The following is an 18,288-nucleotide window of genomic DNA, read 5'->3' as shown; positions in this document are numbered from 1 at the left end:
TCCCTACCACTTATATGGAGTGCTCACTAGTTTTGTTGGGTGTCATTTTAATTTGTCTGTTTATATGATTTATCTTCTCAAGGAGATTGGCAATTTTATTTTTTTTTTTAATTTTTTTTTCAACGTTTTTTATTTATTTTTGGGACAGAGAGAGACAGAGCATGAACGGGGGAGGGGCAGAGAGAGAGGGAGACACAGAATCGGAAACAGGCTCCAGGCTCTGAGCCATCAGCCCAGAGCCCGACGCGGGGCTCGAACTCACAGACCGCGAGATCGTGACCTGGCTGATGTCGGACGCTTAACCGACTGCGCCAGCCAGGCGCCCCGGAGATTGGCAATTTTAAAATATTTTTAATAGAGCTAAACACCAAGTAACCACTGAATAAATCCACATTAATGAGAAAGCTATTTTAAACCTGTCTTTCTTCTCTTTTTTCCCCCAAATCTCTTAGCATAATGAAACGTTATAAACAAATACGACTTTTAAACAAAGAGTGTGACAATTCAGTGACCTATGTTATAAACCCCCGTGTCTGTGTCTCTCAGACTTTATCTTCTTTCCACAATGCATACCACAATCACCAAACAAAACAGATAAATCAGGGTTTCTGGAATAAGAAAAAATGCTTTTTATGTTGCCTCTGCCAGAAATTATCTCAACTTCACTCATATCTGGGTTTGTAGTGACTTCAAGGAAAGACAAGATCAAGATTAAAACCATGGACTGTTTGTTTTCCCTCAAATCTTAGCAGAAAGGGAGGGACCATGAGAGAGGGTAATAGGTAAAACACTAAGTGGGATAATTCTGGGAAGGAATTAAAATCATAAGTAAATATTTGACAAAACGTCAGGTCAATTGCAAAGATATGGTTGCTGATAACTGAGGCAGTGCATAGTAGTGATCAAGAATTTAGGTTCTGGCATTAACTGCCTGGTCCAAATTCTAAATCTGTTTCTCGTTAGCATAACCTGTTTCCATTTATATGAAATAGGAATAAAAATAATAGTGCATATCTCATGCAGCGGCTGTGTGGATTCAGTAGCAGAGAGTTAACCCCAATAAATGCTAGCTACTATTTTTCTGAATAATTTGAACTTGTTTAAATTTCCAATGTGTCCTATCTCATTTGGTCTTCATAATATCACTGGTGGTAATTGTCCTGCTTATCAGAGACATGGAGAGAAAAAGATATATTCAAATTTACAGAGTCAATAAAAGTAATTTTTTATAGTTCACTTCTCTTTGGAGGAATTGCCAAGACATTCCCTACATTCCAATTTCAACCCAAACTCTTGATCCTGATTCTAAAATTTGTCTGAAATTATAAATAAAAAGTTTATATTCTATTTTAAAAAAAGTAAGAAGTCTTTGAGGGGATAAAAAAGCTACCTACCATTATAAGCTAATTTTAAAGGCTAACGTGGGCTTTTGACACTGCTTATTTTAAGGGTGAGTTAAATATCAGTAAGTCCTCTTATCAACAAGTTCCATAAGGATTTCTTTTCCTTAAAAATACTTGAAGCAAGTTCAATGATGTTGTAAAATGTTTGCCTTACTTTTATAAAATTGGGAGCGTTATATTGGGTAGGTTGCCTCAGGGCGCACATCTTGCCAGAACATGAAATACTGTAAGTTTTTTTTTTTTCCTAACTAATCCAATTTCTTATTTGAAAACTGAATATCCCTGTCTAGGTTTTTTATAGTGTTTCTTGTTGTGGCACCCAAGTGTTTTATATTCATCAAATCAGTGGAGAGCTAAACCCTGCAATGCTGAATGGGGGTAAATCTAATAAAAACAAAGCCATTCTGCCTTCTATAAATACATTCACATAGAATATTATCATCTATAAACTAAACTAACCTAAACTAAGATTTAGAAAATAAACTTTTATGAATATTAAAACTCATAAACTTTGTTTTGGTTAATGCATGATTCTGATTTTTACATGTTTAAATGCATGCTTGAAAAGGCTAGAGAGGGGCGCCTGGGTGGCGCAGTCGGTTAAGCGTCCGACTTCAGCCAGGTCACGATCTCGCGGTCCGTGAGTTCGAGCCCCGTGTCAGGCTCTGGGCTGATGGCTCGGAGCCTGGAGCCTGTTTCCGATTCTGTGTCTCCCTCTCTCTCTGCCCCTCCCCCGTTCATGCTCTGTCTCTCTCTGTCCCAAAAATAAATAAAAAACGTTGAAAAGGCTAGAGATGTCCAGGTACATCTTTTAAGAGTGTGGTTTCATTAACAGCTTATGTTATTTTTCAAATGATTTTTTTCAGAGGCATTTATTTCACAGTCCAAGGAAACTGCATGTATGTTTTGTCATGAGAACTAGCACTAAGTTAGCCCAAACATTGACAATGTTTTGTATCAGGCAGTTTCTTAGTTATATTTTATGATCAGAGTATGCACTTCTAGCCACACATTCTCTAACATAGTTCCTCTCTGGTGGGCAGTTGACCTGGTGGGCAGGTTGTGATAGAGTAGGAGAATTTTATCATTTACATTGTTTAGAATTGCTGATTTATGCTTATATTAAAATGTGGACCGAGTATTAGAAGATTAAGTTATTGGTTTTAAATCATCTACGGACAGTGCACTTCCTACTGTCTACACTGGTTGGGAGTTTATTACCCTATACTTGATATACCAATGACCAACACTATGAGAAGAAGTAATGAAAAAGAAATATGTGTTAATGTTAAGAGAGAACTGTCTCTTGTGACCCAGCAGAGGAAAGGATTCATATGAACCAGGAGACGATGACATGGATTCTTCAGGAGATTTGTCCTCCAGCATGTAGAGTAATTGTTATAAGCAGGTACTTCAGGGTTTTATTTTTATTAGAGGACTTCTTCAATGTAGCTATTACCTGTTTATCATATGAGAAAGCTGGGGATCAGAGACTTGGTAATCTTGCAGAGGACTCACAACTAGCTAGCTAGTTGTGACTCTGGGTTTCAAGCTCCTCAATCTATGAGTGAAAAGTTCATAGTCTTTCTACTAGGGTTCATTACCTCTTCAGCACCTACCTCACATTAAATGGGATGCTGTTGGATAGTGCTTGCATTTTTGTTTGTTTGTTTCTTTGGGGTGATGTTTTATTGTTTATTTTGATGAGGTCAATTGTAAGATATTTTCTAAACTAGCAATTTGAAAAAACTTTGGCCATCTTGTAATACCTTTCTTGATAAGAAGCTCTTTAACTGCAAGACTCTGTGAAGTTGTACTTCAGAACCCTCTTATTGTGTTAAAAAATACTGAACTCAATCTTCAAAGTCTAGAGAAAGCACAAAAGTTTGGTAATTGATAAAAATTGGATTTAGTAAGGATCAAGAATATTAGTGTAAATAGTTGAAGAACCACATTGTTTGTCCCATTGCTTTTCATTCTTACTTTTGACATTTTACTGATCCATCAGAAATCCAGACTGTTTGGAAGGATAGAAAAGAAAATAAGGCATGAGTCATAGCTTACAGTTACTTTATGCCAAGGGATTTTGTTGGTACCCATCTGGGAGGTACCCAGATAACACCATTTTTAAAAAATCATTTATTTTTGAGAGAGAGAGTGTGTGGGGGGGGGGTTGCCGAGAGAATAGGGGACAGAGGATCAGAGGTGCAGTCTACACTGACAGCACAGAGCCCGATGCGGGGCTTGAACTCATGAACTGTGAGATCATGACCTGAGCTGAAGTCAGAATCTTAACTGACTGAGCCCCCTCAGGCGCCCCCCAGGTAGCACATTTCTACTGTGCTGCAGTTTGGAGTTGGGCAGGTTGGGACCTTTGTAGCCGGTATAAAGGAAAGAAAATCTTACATGGGAGAGTCAGGTTCTGAGAAATAACCTGAATCTCTGGTAAGTCCAGAAATTTGATAAGCACTGCGAGCTCCAGTTTTCAAAGTATGCTAACTCAGATCCGAAAAAGGTAGCATCAATAATGGTGATAAGGGGCACCTGGGTGGCTCAGTTGGTTAAGTGTCCAACTCTTGATCTCAGGTCATGATCTCACGGTTTGTGGATTCGAGCCCCATGTCAGGCTCTGCACTGACAGTGTGAAGCCTGCTTGGGATCCTCTCTCTCTCTCTGTCTCTCTGCCCCTACCCCACTTGTGCTCTCTCTCTCTCTTTCAAAAATAAATAAATATACTTTAAAATTAAAAAAATATATAATTGTGATAATAAGCATCAACTACTTATTGAGTGCCTGCTAAAGGACAGGTGCTTGTCCTCAAAACAACAATCCAAGGAAGGTTTTATTATCCTTAATTTAGTATAAATGAGCTGCAGGGAGGTTAAATAGCTTTTGCAAGATCACATTGCAAGTAGGTGAAAGTGTTTATATTTGAATTTACATTTGTGTATCTCAAAGCTTGCCATCATTCTAGATCTCACTTGCTGAGGGCAATTAATCCTTTGACTTGTTTATGGGCACGGGAAGCAGGGATTTTGAAGATGCAGCAAAATTTAGAATCAGGTAATGTTTTTGTTGTTGTAATTGTTAGGTAGTTGAACTACTTTTAAGAAAAAGGGAAAAGCGGGGCGCCTGGGTGGCGCAGTCGGTTAAGCGTCCGACTTCAGCCAGGTCACGATCTCGCGGTCCGTGAGTTCGAGCCCCGCGTCAGGCTCTGGGCTGATGGCTCAGAGCCTGGAGCCTGTTTCCGATTCTGTGTCTCCCTCTCTCTCTGCCCCTCCCCCATTCATGCTCTGTCTCTCTCTGTCCCAAAAATAAATAAAAACATTGAAAAATTTAAAAAAAAAAAAGAAAAAGGGAAAAGCTGATAAAGGAAAGGGTTTAGGCCATGGTGAGTTAGTGGTAAGAAGGGTTGGGCTGGATGATAGTGGTGCCTGAGGCAAGTGAACCAGAGATTCAGGCTAGATTCTAGAACCCAAGAGAGAAAGAGAGTACATGTCCGTTTATCAAGGCAGAAGCATGGTCTTGGTGCCAGCGTGGCGAGAATAAGAGGAATATTAGAGCTAAGTGGGCATCTCAATTTCATTTAAGCATTCTAAATTCCAACAGCAGGTGAATCAGAACCTGCATTTGTCAAGATTAACTTTAAAATGGAGGATGGCAACAGTTCATCTTTCATATTGATAATATTCAGTTTGTGTAGCTGAACAGAATTTGAAATTGGGAAGAAAATAAAACGGTCCTTCTGCACACCCCCATCACAGTTGTTGGTTCTCAATAACAAATTCATAATGACAGTTGTAGAAAAGTTGTCCAAGATAGTATTACTGTGTGTGTGTGTGCATGCACATGCACACAGATGCATGCATATGTGTCGTTTTCTTTGACATACATATATATGCTTGTTTTCTATGGATCTTTGCTGTGCTGGTTAAATCTTCTGTCTTGACATCTGATTTGTCATTTACAGCTTTTGGAAAGGTGGCAGAGTAAAACAAGGACATTTTCCAAGTATATATTTTAGCAGTACTAGGACATATGCATTGAGAAGTCTTATGTTACTACTAACTCATGAAATTTGGCAGGCATGCCTTTATTTATACTCTATAATATAATACTCCTATCCAGGTTTCTTGAAATTTTGTTCCTTCTTGTCTGCTTCTAAAATGCAAAATGACAGCTGAAGTAACGCTTCCTAAGCAGAATGTTTCAAGGATTTGTATGTGATCATTTTATGAATATTCTGCCAGGAGTCATCTTGTGCGACTTCGGATGTTTTACTTTGACGCTGATTGATTTTTTTTTTTTTTCCAACATTAGGCGTCATGCAATACTAAAGAATGAAAAAGGATAACAGGATTACTGGTGCAGATGTTTTGTTTGGTTTACTTTTATGACACAATTCATTTATCAAAGTCCTCAAGAAATCTGTCTTCTAGCTTAAAGTTATAGTATTGCTAGCAACTTTCTTTAAAATTTTATTAATTAATATTTCCAAAATACATAGAATGTAACACTTGGTGTAGCAAATATACATTATAATATGAATGGAAACTTGGGAATCCTGGAAATAAATAAGCTGTTATCCACAGTAAATGCACAGTTGAGTTTTAGGTTATGCTGTTGATTATGAATTCTATGATAAACTGCTGTGCTATTTTTGTCATTTTTTTAATAGTAAAAGCTACAATAGTAAATAAACTCTAGGAATTCAAGGATAGTTTTTAGTTTGCTCCTGTTTTCTTAACATAGTGCTTGGCAATCAGAAGATGCTCTATGAATGTTGAATTGTAGTTTTTTAAATGAATAAACCCAAATGGTATGATAAGAGGCTCCCTCTCTCTTTTTTCCTTCCTTCTTTTCTTTCTTTCCTTCCTTCCTTTCTTTTTTTTTTTTTTAAGTTTTCTCTTCTTTTTTTTTAATACCTCATTATTTTGGTGCTACCTAACTGGCTTGCTTTTGTAATTTAGTTTATTTAGCTAGCTAGAGGTTTTGTTAGCTAGAGGTTTCAGTCAGGTTAATAATAAATATCTACTCTTTTTTTATTCTTATATACAGTATAGTTCTTTAATAGTCATGCCTTTTCCTTATAGTTTTGCTAGGCACAGCTTTGGCTTTGAAAGGACCATTGTATCTCTGATTACTGAATTTTTTTAAAATCTGCAACTAATGCTTCTAAGAAGTTGGAGGTTATGCTACACATCCTGGGCTCTCCTGGAGAACAGATTAGAAGCAAGCATAAAATGAATGCATTTGATCACCCAATAAATACAGTGAGGTTCCAATATTGGCAAACCATTGTGCAGACAGTGTTACAAGAGACAGTTGAATCAAGACAAGGTGTCTGTCCTTACAACCTAAGGGAGATTGAACCAAAGACTCAACTCCTAAACTGCCCTTTATAATGTGCTAAAATATATGTTCTTGAAACTCAGAGTTATTTTTCATTTCTAAAGAGGTGACATTTGAAAAAAAATAACATAAAAAGATATTTATACTGATAATTTTGTGATTTATATATTTAACAACATACTTGGTAGATGAGCTAATTTGCCCAAGCACGAGAATGTGCCCTGGCATTCTTATCATAAGGATACTTGTATAGGATCATTTTTGTTTGTAACATAATAATCACTATCTTTTATTGTGTTATTATAGTCAAGCAGTTTATAAATATCTAATTGTAGAAACAGAGTAGTATGTATAGAGTTTATGAATGTGGTCTTTGAAGTTAGATGTGAATTCAGATTTCAATACTGGCATTTATTACTTGTGTCAAAAATTATGAAGTTTGTGAGCATAGAATCCTTGTCTATAAAAGGAGAATAATGGTGTCTTTTAAAAAATATTATGAAATTAGTTGATATAAGCTATGTAAAAGTACATTTTATATGCTTATAGTATATAATGTGTATCTGTAATCCACATTATATATATATACACACATATAAATATATAGAGATATAATATTTCATTTAGTTTTTCTGTTAGTTCTTGCTATTATTGCGTGCCAGGCACCTGACCTCTGAGGGTTTTGAAACATGACTAATGTCAGCAACTGGGTTGCTGGAATTGAAACCCTGTTCTTTCAGATGCAAAAGCTGCACCTTTCTAATACACCATACTACCCTCTATTAACACCATACTACCCTGTATTACAGTCACTTCTCTCCCTTGCACCAGAATGACAAAGCAATGTGCTGATGGTGACTGTTCTTTTCAGTTCCTCAAAGGGATTCATTATCTCAAAATGTTCTCCCAGATGTCTCAAAAATACTCTTTTTCTAAAAGTTTCTAACTCCTTTCGGTTCATACGGGTTAGTGTCATGCTCCAAATTAGCCTATATTCTTAGCCTATAAACCTAATTTCTACTGAAAAAAAATTGCTTATAGCTATAAAGAGAATCTATATTAGTTTTTATTAAATGCAAAGCACAAAAGGTTGTTCATTCCTTAGGAAAAAAAATGTGGAATATGTTTCAGTACCTCAATAGTCTAGGGAGTTGGAAGCTCAATTTGTAGAAAAAGAAGGAAATATTACTATAATTTATACTCAGAGAACCACAAGGGACCCTATGCTGTAGTACCCATCATCATCATCAACCTCATCACCATCGTCATCATTATATTCATCACCATCAGCACCATTTAAATAGCAGTTCCAAACTTTGAAGTATTTAATGAGTTGTGCAATATGTCAAAAGTAATTTGTCTCTAAAAATAAGGTGATTTATAGCACTCATGTTTTCAAATGGCTTACTTTTTATATTAAATTATTTTTTAAATTAGGTGTGATTGTGTGTTATCCAAGTAATCATCTCATTGTTGCTTATTTGTGGGTTTTTTCCCCTTGTTTGTTAAGAAAGGGGTAGAATTACATACAGAAAGAGTCAGAGATGTGTATCCAATCTCTGGAGTGAATTTTTTAATGAAAATGCTACCTTTTAGGTTTCTATCAGAAAAAAAAAAGGAAAGAAAACAGAACTAACCCAGTAAAATAATTTTGGGGAACTGTGCTGAAAATTTAAACTATATATAACCAATATCATCTATATAAATATTTATCTATGTCTATAAATTCACACACAGAGGAATACTGATCAGGATCTGAAATGCTTCATTTATGAAGAAAGCAGAAGAAAGTCCTGTGTGTTCAGGATTGTGGAAAGAATTGGTTTAGGAATGATATTATTAGAGATAATTTCAGCTGTGCCACACTTTTAAGGGCATAATAATTCAACAATGATTGCAAGATGGTTTTAAAAGCAAATTGATAGTAAATGCTGGCATTGGAGACTGACAAATCGTTATTTGCAGTTTGACTTCTTTATTATACAACCCTCACTTAGTTATTGTGTTCCCAAATAGGAGCTATTTTTATTCCTGACACTCGTTTTCATATTTTACAGCTGTATGATTGTAAAGGTGTTTTGCCACGCTTTTACCTTTTAAAACTGCCTATCTTGATGCTATCCAGTATATACTGTATTTTAAGAAACTTAATGATGCTAAAAAAAAAATAACACAAATGGAACTCAAACTCTTTTTTATGAGATTATTTCATTATTAATGATTCTTGTTTACTTATATTCTAGAACACAAATCAATTTCACAGTGGCTATTGATTTTACAGCATCAAATGGTGAGTATTCTGACTATCCACTAGTAAAAAATATTAGCAATTAATTGAAAGATAGTTATTTTCATAAGTTTAGATATTTGATTCCTACATTTATATCCTTCTGAACTGTTGTTTCATATAAAATTCAGGTAATTTTTCCTTTCTTTTTACTATTATGAAATAGTTCAGGTATACAAATGACTAAAGGGAATGCAAAAAAAAAATAGCCTAATAGTCCCATTCAAATTTATTAAATATTGAAGTATTATAATTTTTATTTCACATATTTTTTTTTAAAAATTCAGATCTAGTTAAGCCCATGGTGTGCTCTGTCCCACTCCTTCCTTCATCTTGATACATAACTATACTGTTGAAGTGTGTTGAATTATCCTCATTTTATAGTACCTTAAGTACCTGTACTTTATGCAACTCTCTTTGTTTTTACTTGACTATTTATTTTTAAAAATTACTCATGTTAACATATTTACATTTAATTTAGAGGGATTGTCATGTAACACCCCATTATAGATATTCATAATTTGCCTATCAAACATTTCAAAAAGAAAAGAGTCAGGTTTTTAAATCTTATTTTGAAGTAACTTTTTCTGAAACAGAACAGTCATTTGAAATGAGTGATTATGTATCCTAATAACTTAAATTTCATTATTTAACTTTTACCAGAATTTGCCATCAATTTATATTTATCTAGTTTTTCCCCCTAAATTACTTATTGTGCTTATGGCTCTCACATTATATTCCCTTTACCTCACATTTCTCTCAGTGACTCACATTTCACAAAATAGTAGAATTTTCAGGTAAGAAAGAACCTTAGAGATCACTTACTCCAATCATCCTCTTATATAAATGAGGAAACTCATATTCATAAAATCATTTTACTAAATGCATCTTGGCTTGTTAGTACTAGAATTAAGAATAGAGATGAGACCAAATTCTAATTGAACTCACCTTTGATTAAATATTAAGTTTATTCTTCAACACTATGATTTCAAGTTAATTATTTTTATTCATGTATTTTATTTAGTAAAACATGAAACATAGAATAAAACAAAGTCTAAATGATTTAAAACACTACTTTTATTCACTAATGAACATTAGCACAACTAGAAGAGCAAGAATCTATTGAATAGGAAGACACAAGCTACTGAAACTGACTTAAAAAGACATAGACAATCTGAATAGACCTATAATAAGAGATGGAATTTGGAATAAAAAAAATACCCTCACAGTTTATCAGGGTCCATGTCCATATAAGCTTCACTGGTGAATTCTACCAAATATTTAAAGAAGAGTTGCCATCAATTCTTCACAAACTCTTACGAAAAATAGAAAAGGAGAGAATACTTCCCAGCTGATTCTATGAGGTTAGTATTACCTTGATATCAAAACTAGACAAAGAAAAGAAAAGAAAAACTAAACAACACTCAACAAAACACTAGCAAACTGAATCCACCAACATATTAAGAAAATTATATATCCTAAGAAAGTAAAATTTATCTCAGGAATGCAAGGTTGGCTTAGGATTCAAAAAGCAAATAACATACCATGTCAATAGAAGAAAATGTAAAAATCACATCATTCTCTCAATTCGTGCAGAAAAGAGCATTTGGCAAGGTCCAACATATTTTCATGATAAAAACACTTAACAAACTAGGAATTGAAATTGACTTACTAAACTTATGAAGGGAAAATATGAAAAACCCATACCTAGCATAGCTTAATGCTTTCCCCTAAAATGAGGAATAGGGCAAGGATGACTGCTTCTGCCACTTCTGTTCAGCATTCTACTGGAAGTTGTAGTCATGGCAATCAGGCAAGATGAAATAAAAAAAAATCCAGGTTGGAAAGGAAGAAGTAAAACTATTTCTATTTGCAGATGACATAGACTTGTGTACAAAAACCCTAAGGAATCAATTCACTAAAAATCTATTAGAACTAAGAAATGAACTTAGCAAGATGGAAAAATAAAAGATCAATATATAAAAACCTGGTCTTTTTCTATGTATTTCCAATGAAGAGTCTGAAAATGAAATTATGAAAATTCTATGGACAGTATCAAAAGTAATGCAATACTTAGGAAAAATTTAACAAAGTGAGTGCAAAGTTTATACTCTAGAAACTATACTCTGAAAAAAATTATTGAAATAAATTAAAGATCTAAATAAATAGAAAAATATACAGTTTTCATGGATTGGAAAACTCAACTGTTAAGAGGACATTTCCCAAAGCAATCAACAGATACAATGCAATCTCAGTCAAAACCTGAAAGGCCTTTTTTGAATAAATGGATGATTCAAAAATTCATATCGAAGTTCAAGGGACACAGAAGAGCCAAAGCAGGCAGACATGAAAAGAGAGAACAGAGTAGGAATGTTTATACTTCCCGTTTTTGAAACTTACTGCAAAGCAACAGTAATCAAGACAGCATGACGCTGGTATAAAGATAGATATATAGTTCCATGAAGTTGAATGGCGATTCCAGGGATAAACCCATGAGACTAAGGTTAACTGATTTGGGAAAGGTGTCAAGACAATTCAATAGAGGAAAGAATAAATGGTCTTTTTAACAAACAGTGCTGGGACAACAGGATAGCCACATGCAAATGATTGAAGTTCGACCTTTTTCTCATATCAAAAACAAAATTAACACAAACTAGATCAAAGACTTAAATGTAAAGGCTAAAAGTATAAACTATTGGAAGGAAACATAGGGATACACCTTCATGATCTTGGATTTGACAGTTGATTCTTAAATGACATTAAAACACAAGTAACAAAAGAAAAAAAATTAAGTTGAACTCCATCAGAATAAAAACTCTTTTATTCTTCATAGGATACTATTAACTAAGTGAAAAGACAAACCCCAGAATGTGAGCAAATATTAGCAAATCATACATCTCATAGGGGATTTGTATCTAGAACATATAAAGAACTCTTATAATTCAATAAAAAGACAAATAACCCAATTTAAAAATGGGCAAAGGATCTGAATGACCTTTCTCCATAAAAGATGTACCCATGATCGTTAAGCACATGAAAGGATACTGAGTAAACTTAGGCATGAGGAAATGCAAATCAAAACTATAATGAGATAATATTTCACACCCACTAGAATGGCTATAATCCAGGCATAATGAGTGTTGATGAGGATGTGGAGAAATTGGAAGCCTCATGCACTGTATGTGAGAATGTAAAATGGTGCAGCCACCTTGGAAAATACATTGGCAGTTTTTCAAGTTGTTAAACATACAGTAACCATACGACCCAGAAATTTCACCCCTAGATGAATACACAAGAAAGATGAAAACATATGTCCACACAAAACCTTGTACACAAAAGATTATAGCAGCATAATAGCCATAATGTGGAAACAGTCCAAATATTCATCAACTAATAAATGGTTTTCAAAATGTGGTATATTCATATAGGAGAATACTATTCAGGAATAAATAGGAATGAAATATGAAGTGCTGATACATAGTAGGACATAAGTGAAATCATCATGCTAAGTGAAAGATGCTAGTCACAAAACGCTAGTCCTACATAGTAGGACATAAGTGAACCTTGAAATCATCATGCTAAGTGAAAGAAGCTAGTCACAAAACACTACATATTAATCTATTTATATATGATGTCCAGAATAAGCAAATTGATAGAAACAGAAAGTAGATTAATCATTGTTTAGAGCTGGGCTGCATGGAATGATAACGGAGCAATAGTGAATAGGTACAGTGTTTCTTTTTGAGGTAATAAAAATGTTCTAAAATCAGAGTGATGGTTGTAATTATCTGTGAATATATTAAAAATCATTCAATTGTACATTTCAAATGGCTGAACTGTAAATTATGTGAATTATATATCAATAAAACTTCCTTAACAAGAATGTATTCAAGTGTGATTTTTTATAAAGGTATAATGTAACTCTAAAACAAAATCAAATATAAGTTTCATTATATCCAGTGTTTAAAGTATTACAAAATCCTTAAGTATAGAGTTCTAGCTATGAATAAACATTATGGAATCTGACTGCCTAGATTTACATTTGAATTTTATCAATTTTTACTATGCCAGTAGGGGTAAGTTATTTAATCTGAAAAATGGGTACAATAAAATAGTACCCATGTTGTAGGTTTGTTGAAGGACTTACCTTGAAGTAAGGTGTTCAATACATGTTAAATTCCCTGCTATCATAATTACTATTCATGTAACTTGGGCCCCAGTGTTATCAACCTACCACAAGTTCATTTTCATATGCATTGTTGCAGATACAGAGATAATACAAACATGGTCCCAGATTCAAAGAATGGACAATTCGGCAAATTTTTAATTGCCAGATTTTGTGGTGCAGAACACAAGAGGCATTTGAGTAGGAGAGAAAAGACTATAAGTGTTGGAATAAACAAGGAAGGTTGTCTGGTGCAAATAAAACATAAGCTGCAGAGAATGAAGTGAATTTCAGGACAAGGTGGCAAGTGAGAGGCAGAGATAGGAAGGAAGATATCATTAGTGATACAGTGAAGAGACTGGTCTGACACAGATGCCGGAAAGAAGTGACGTCCTTGCATGAGTGGGATCCAGCCCTGATCTGCATGATAGGCGAAGATGTTTAGACATGCTAGGGTATGAGTGGTATTTGCATTTTAATTTTAAGTTATGATTTTCTTAATGAGATAGAATTAGTCGCCTTATTACAGCCAATAGGTAACAACTCTTCTTATATTTGAGAGTTGTGTTAGATAACCACTTAGTCAAGTAATGATATTGCTCCCCTGTGGCTCCAGTGGGCTTTTGACCAAGTGCAAAATTCTAATTTTAGAATAAAGTGTCAATGAAAAATTGCACCAGACAATTTAAACGGGCAAGGAAGACATTATTCAAGACTGTTGACATAGAGGAAAGTCTACTGGAGGTCAAGTCTACTGGGATATAGGGAAAAAATTGAACTCAACTCCTCTAAAACAAAAGGTGGGAGGGATTTTAAGTGCTTCTGTGATCTAATGGAAAAGTACTGAGGGACCTTACAGGGGTCATTGGTCTGTTTGCTAGTCAGCACTTATTGAAGCTAGGCTCCTACCTTCCCAAATGGACTAGGAGATAGGAGTGCTCTCTTTCTCCATGATTACATTTCAAAGGGATGTCTCCAGGTCCTAGAGAAAGACATCCCTGGGTAGTAGAAGATTTACATCTCAAAGGTGCAGAGAAAGAATTTATAATTGCAAGTTTTGTAAAGCAAATGCTCTAAGAAAAGGAAGGTCAGGGGTCTATATTTATGAAGAACTCTTTCCAAAGTTTAGTCAAATCGAGAGGAATGAATGTTAAGGCTATTTGGTCAGAAGATACTTTTTCAGAAATTTTGTCATGTGGGGCCAGCCCTTGAATGCGGGTAATCCTTTGGAAATACAATTGCATTTATGTAATGCATTATTTTTAGACCAAAAATGTTCTGTGTACAATTATATGTATTATAAACCAAGGGGATATCTCTTCTTAATTTTGTTTCTCTTTGGATCACAAGTGCTGATTATTATTATTTTTTTTTTTTTCTTATCAGAAAAGAACTGTGCCCTGAGGCTTTCCTTCTTCAGGCAATGTTTTAATGTAGAATTGAGCTTTATGTGCTATTACAAGTTCCATTTAACTTTCCATTTTCACTTAAGAAACTAAGTGGACTTTCAAGCAGCCTTTGTGCTGGTAATTAGGACAACTCAATGTGAATCTCAATGTATTTGAGTGTAGCACGCATATTTCTTTCTGACTCAAATTCATCTCTATTCAAATCCAACACCCTATAGAGTATAAGTATATTGAAATTTCAGAACCTTGTGGATGACCCAGACAGTAATAACAGTAGCAGTTAAGCCTTACATTTCTATGGAGCTTTGGTATTTTTAATCACTTCACACATAATCTCATTTTGTCCTTCAGTAAACACTGTGTTAGGATTTATTGCAGACATTTTATAGGTGTTGTCTTGAAAATTCTGAGACTGGACTTTGAGCCTTCTGACTCTCAGTTTAATGTATAGTTAGAAACAGTGAATAATTTTTCAAATACAGATATTTAATTAGCTTGAATTTGAAAATCGCTATGCTTTCTTTTCTTTAAGTGATTAAATTGGGATATTTCTCAAATATTCAACTTATGTTTGTAACAGAACTTTAAGAAGCTTTGTAATTATTGAAGCCCATTAAATCAGTTGAGTCCTTTAATTATAGGTATAAGGATTCAAGGCAAAGGCACATGATTTTTTAAAAATAAAGATGACAATAAAATCAGTTTAACAAAAGTATTTAAATACTTCTTCTGTAAATGAGATTCAAAAATAGCCTGTGGCATTGACAGTGAGGAATAATTTCTGACAAAATCTGCATATGCTTTGGCATATCTTTGGAAAACTTTCTACATGTCTGTATAATGTAATAACTATTTCTGTGTTAATATCCATCCAAAAAGAAACTATTTGACATAGTATGGATGTAGGCAGAAAACATAATTTTAAGTATTTCATTCTGAAATAGACATCAAGAAAATGTTGTCAAGAAAATGACATCTTTAATCAGTTATGTTTGAAATATTTTTTTCTGTCATCAGGCAACCCTGCCCAGCCCACTTCTCTCCATTACATGAATCCTTACCAACTGAATGCCTATGGAATGGCCCTGAAAGCAGTGGGAGAAATCGTTCAAGATTATGACAGTGATAAAATGTTCCCAGCTCTAGGTTTTGGTGCAAAACTGCCTCCAGATGGAAGGATATCTCATGAATTTGCTTTGGTAAGAGTACATCACAAGGATTTGATCTTTTGAAAAAAATAATATCTTTTAATGTTGGTTCACTACTTATGCTTTAGTCAGTCATGTAGCAACTCTTTTGACTATAGACTCAGCTCAATTTTGCAAAATGATTGATTTAGAAGTGTGATATAATGGAAGAAAAAGACAGTGAAATAGATTAGTAATAAATATATCTATAGTCCATCTGGTTTCAGAGGGTCTAATCTGGTTGTCTATTGCTATATGACGAACTCCTTAAAAGTTAGAGGCATAAACCAACACCATTTCATATACTCATAATTTTGGAGTCAGGAATTTAAGCAGAATACAATAGGAGATGATATATTTCTTCAAGATGTCTGGGGTCTTAAGTAGGATGCCTTGATTGGCTAGAGGTGGCTGGAATTGTTGACTAGAACCATATATCTGGGCTTCATTCTGGCTGTTGGTTGGATTGCTCAGTTCTTCTCTATATCATGTGTTCTGGGGCCAGCATGTCCCCTAAGATGGCTTCTTTGCTCATATCTGATACTCAAGATGACTGAAATAGCTGAGTTGCCTGGACATCTCTCCCTTTTTCAACATATGACCTGCCCATGTGGTTATCATGGACCTCAGCACAGTATGGCCATCTCTTGGTAGTCAGATTTCTTACATGGCAGCCAGCTTCCCCAGAATGAGTATTCTAAAAGGCTGAGGCAGAAACTGCAGGGCTCTCTATACCATAGCATTAGAAATCCCAGAAAGTTGTTTTTGCTAAATTCTCTTAGTCAAGCAAATCACTAAGGCCAGCCAAGTTTCAAAGTAACCTTCACCTCTCAATGGGAGGCTGTCTCAAAGAATGTGTGACTATCTTAATCTACCATATTCAAATTTAAAGGATTAGTTATGACTAAAATTAATTTCTTTTAATGTGAAGCAATAATTGTGGCTATAATTATGATTTCAATAGAATGGAATAGATATGACTGAAATAAATATCTATCTAGTTAATGTTTACATAGATCTAGTCCATATTTTGTGATTGAAGATAAGCAATGTTGATAATTGAAGATAATGCACTCTGTCTTCCAAATAAACTCCACAAAGATAATGCTTATACACCCAGTCAGCCTTATTCTCCCTGTACTTTCTGATCAAATAATGGGAAAATCAATATAGGAATGGTTGCCTGTCATTTTGGAAAAACTTTGGCTTTTTCTGTTTAGAAGTGCCTCCCTACCCTCTATACATTTCAGGAGTAAATCCTTGCATCCCCATTATCTTTGTAAGTCTTTGCTGTTTTTATTCATGTTACAGAAGCAATGCATAATCAGAGATTTTTTAGAAGTTCTGCAAGCAAAATAAAAATAATAATACTACCATTTTTTGAGTAATTACTGGGTGTCAAGCCAAATATTTACAATCATTTTCTTATATGGTCTTCATAAAATTCCTGTGTGGTAGGTATATCATGACTGTCACATTGCATCACTCTAGGAAGTGTCAGTCATTGAATACAGTTAAAGAGTGTCCCATGTGTTGTGTAATTCAGCTTAGGGTCACAGGAATTAACCAGGATTCCAGAAGACAGGACTTGAACCCAGATCAGTCTTATTTTAGAATACATGCTCTTTAACTACTACTAAAGCAAATTTTATAACAGTACCTATATGAATCCCACCTCTCAGATATGTGCTTTTTAACACCATGATATAGTATGATTATGATACATACATATGCACACGCACACTTCCCGAAGCTTTTGTATGATTAGATTTAAACTTCCTTAAATATCTTTTAAGAGCAGTATTTTTACATTTTTATTGCTATACTTATCCTTGCTTATCTATTCCATTGCCCACACAATTTCAGGAAAGGTTGCTGGAGGCTTTAATTATTTCTTCCATGAAATAGCCCACATGCCACATTCCCACTGTCATATAAAAATAAATATCTATTGGGATTTTGTTGTGTCTTAGAGAATTAAAATCTCCCAGAAACTTATAAAACCATGAAAATCACTCATGTGATGCTAAGTCTTAAGTGCTTCAGGAAAAAGGTCATGAGCTATTTTAAAGCTTAAGAAAGACAATAATTATGTTAAACTAAATGGGGCTTATTAATTTTTCCTTCCATACATTTCTTCTCACCCTTGTGTATGTTTTTTTTTTCCTTTTATCTCTCTCTCTAAACCTCTCTTTTTCTGCTTTTCCTACTTCCAAATTCTTTCCTCACAACAAAACCGATGCAAATATCTATTGCCATGGAAGGATTTTTTTTTATTATTTGCATCTTAAAAGTTCGTGAACCCAACTCAAATACTTATAGGATAGAGATCATACCCCTTTAAAGTTATGAAAAATAGTCCCCCAAATTGAAGATGAAAATAACACTGATGATAGCGCATGAACTTTAACATTACTAACTGATTAATTTTTTCAAAGCACTTTTGTTTTCTTGGGTAAATAAGACAGGTAAGACTTAAGTAGGT

General features: G+C 34.4%; 1 protein-coding gene across 3 annotated transcripts in view; it reads left to right on the top strand.

Moving 5' to 3' along the window:
- CPNE8 (copine 8) overlaps window positions 1-18,288 on the top strand; it is a 230,647-nt gene that overhangs the window by 169,011 nt on the left and 43,348 nt on the right. For all 3 annotated transcript variants that reach the window (XM_030322174.1, XM_030322175.1, XM_030322176.1), the window contains exons 14-15: window positions 8,999-9,045; window positions 15,634-15,815. In XM_030322174.1, the coding sequence (XP_030178034.1) occupies window positions 8,999-9,045; window positions 15,634-15,815 (229 nt within the window). The remainder of the gene's footprint in view (window positions 1-8,998; window positions 9,046-15,633; window positions 15,816-18,288) is intronic.

Source organism: Lynx canadensis, chromosome B4, assembly GCF_007474595.2.
Source record: "Lynx canadensis isolate LIC74 chromosome B4, mLynCan4.pri.v2, whole genome shotgun sequence".
NCBI classification, from domain to species: domain Eukaryota; kingdom Metazoa; phylum Chordata; class Mammalia; order Carnivora; family Felidae; genus Lynx; species Lynx canadensis.
Note: the sequence above shows the minus strand (reverse complement) of the source record. Positions and strands in the feature narration are given on the sequence as shown.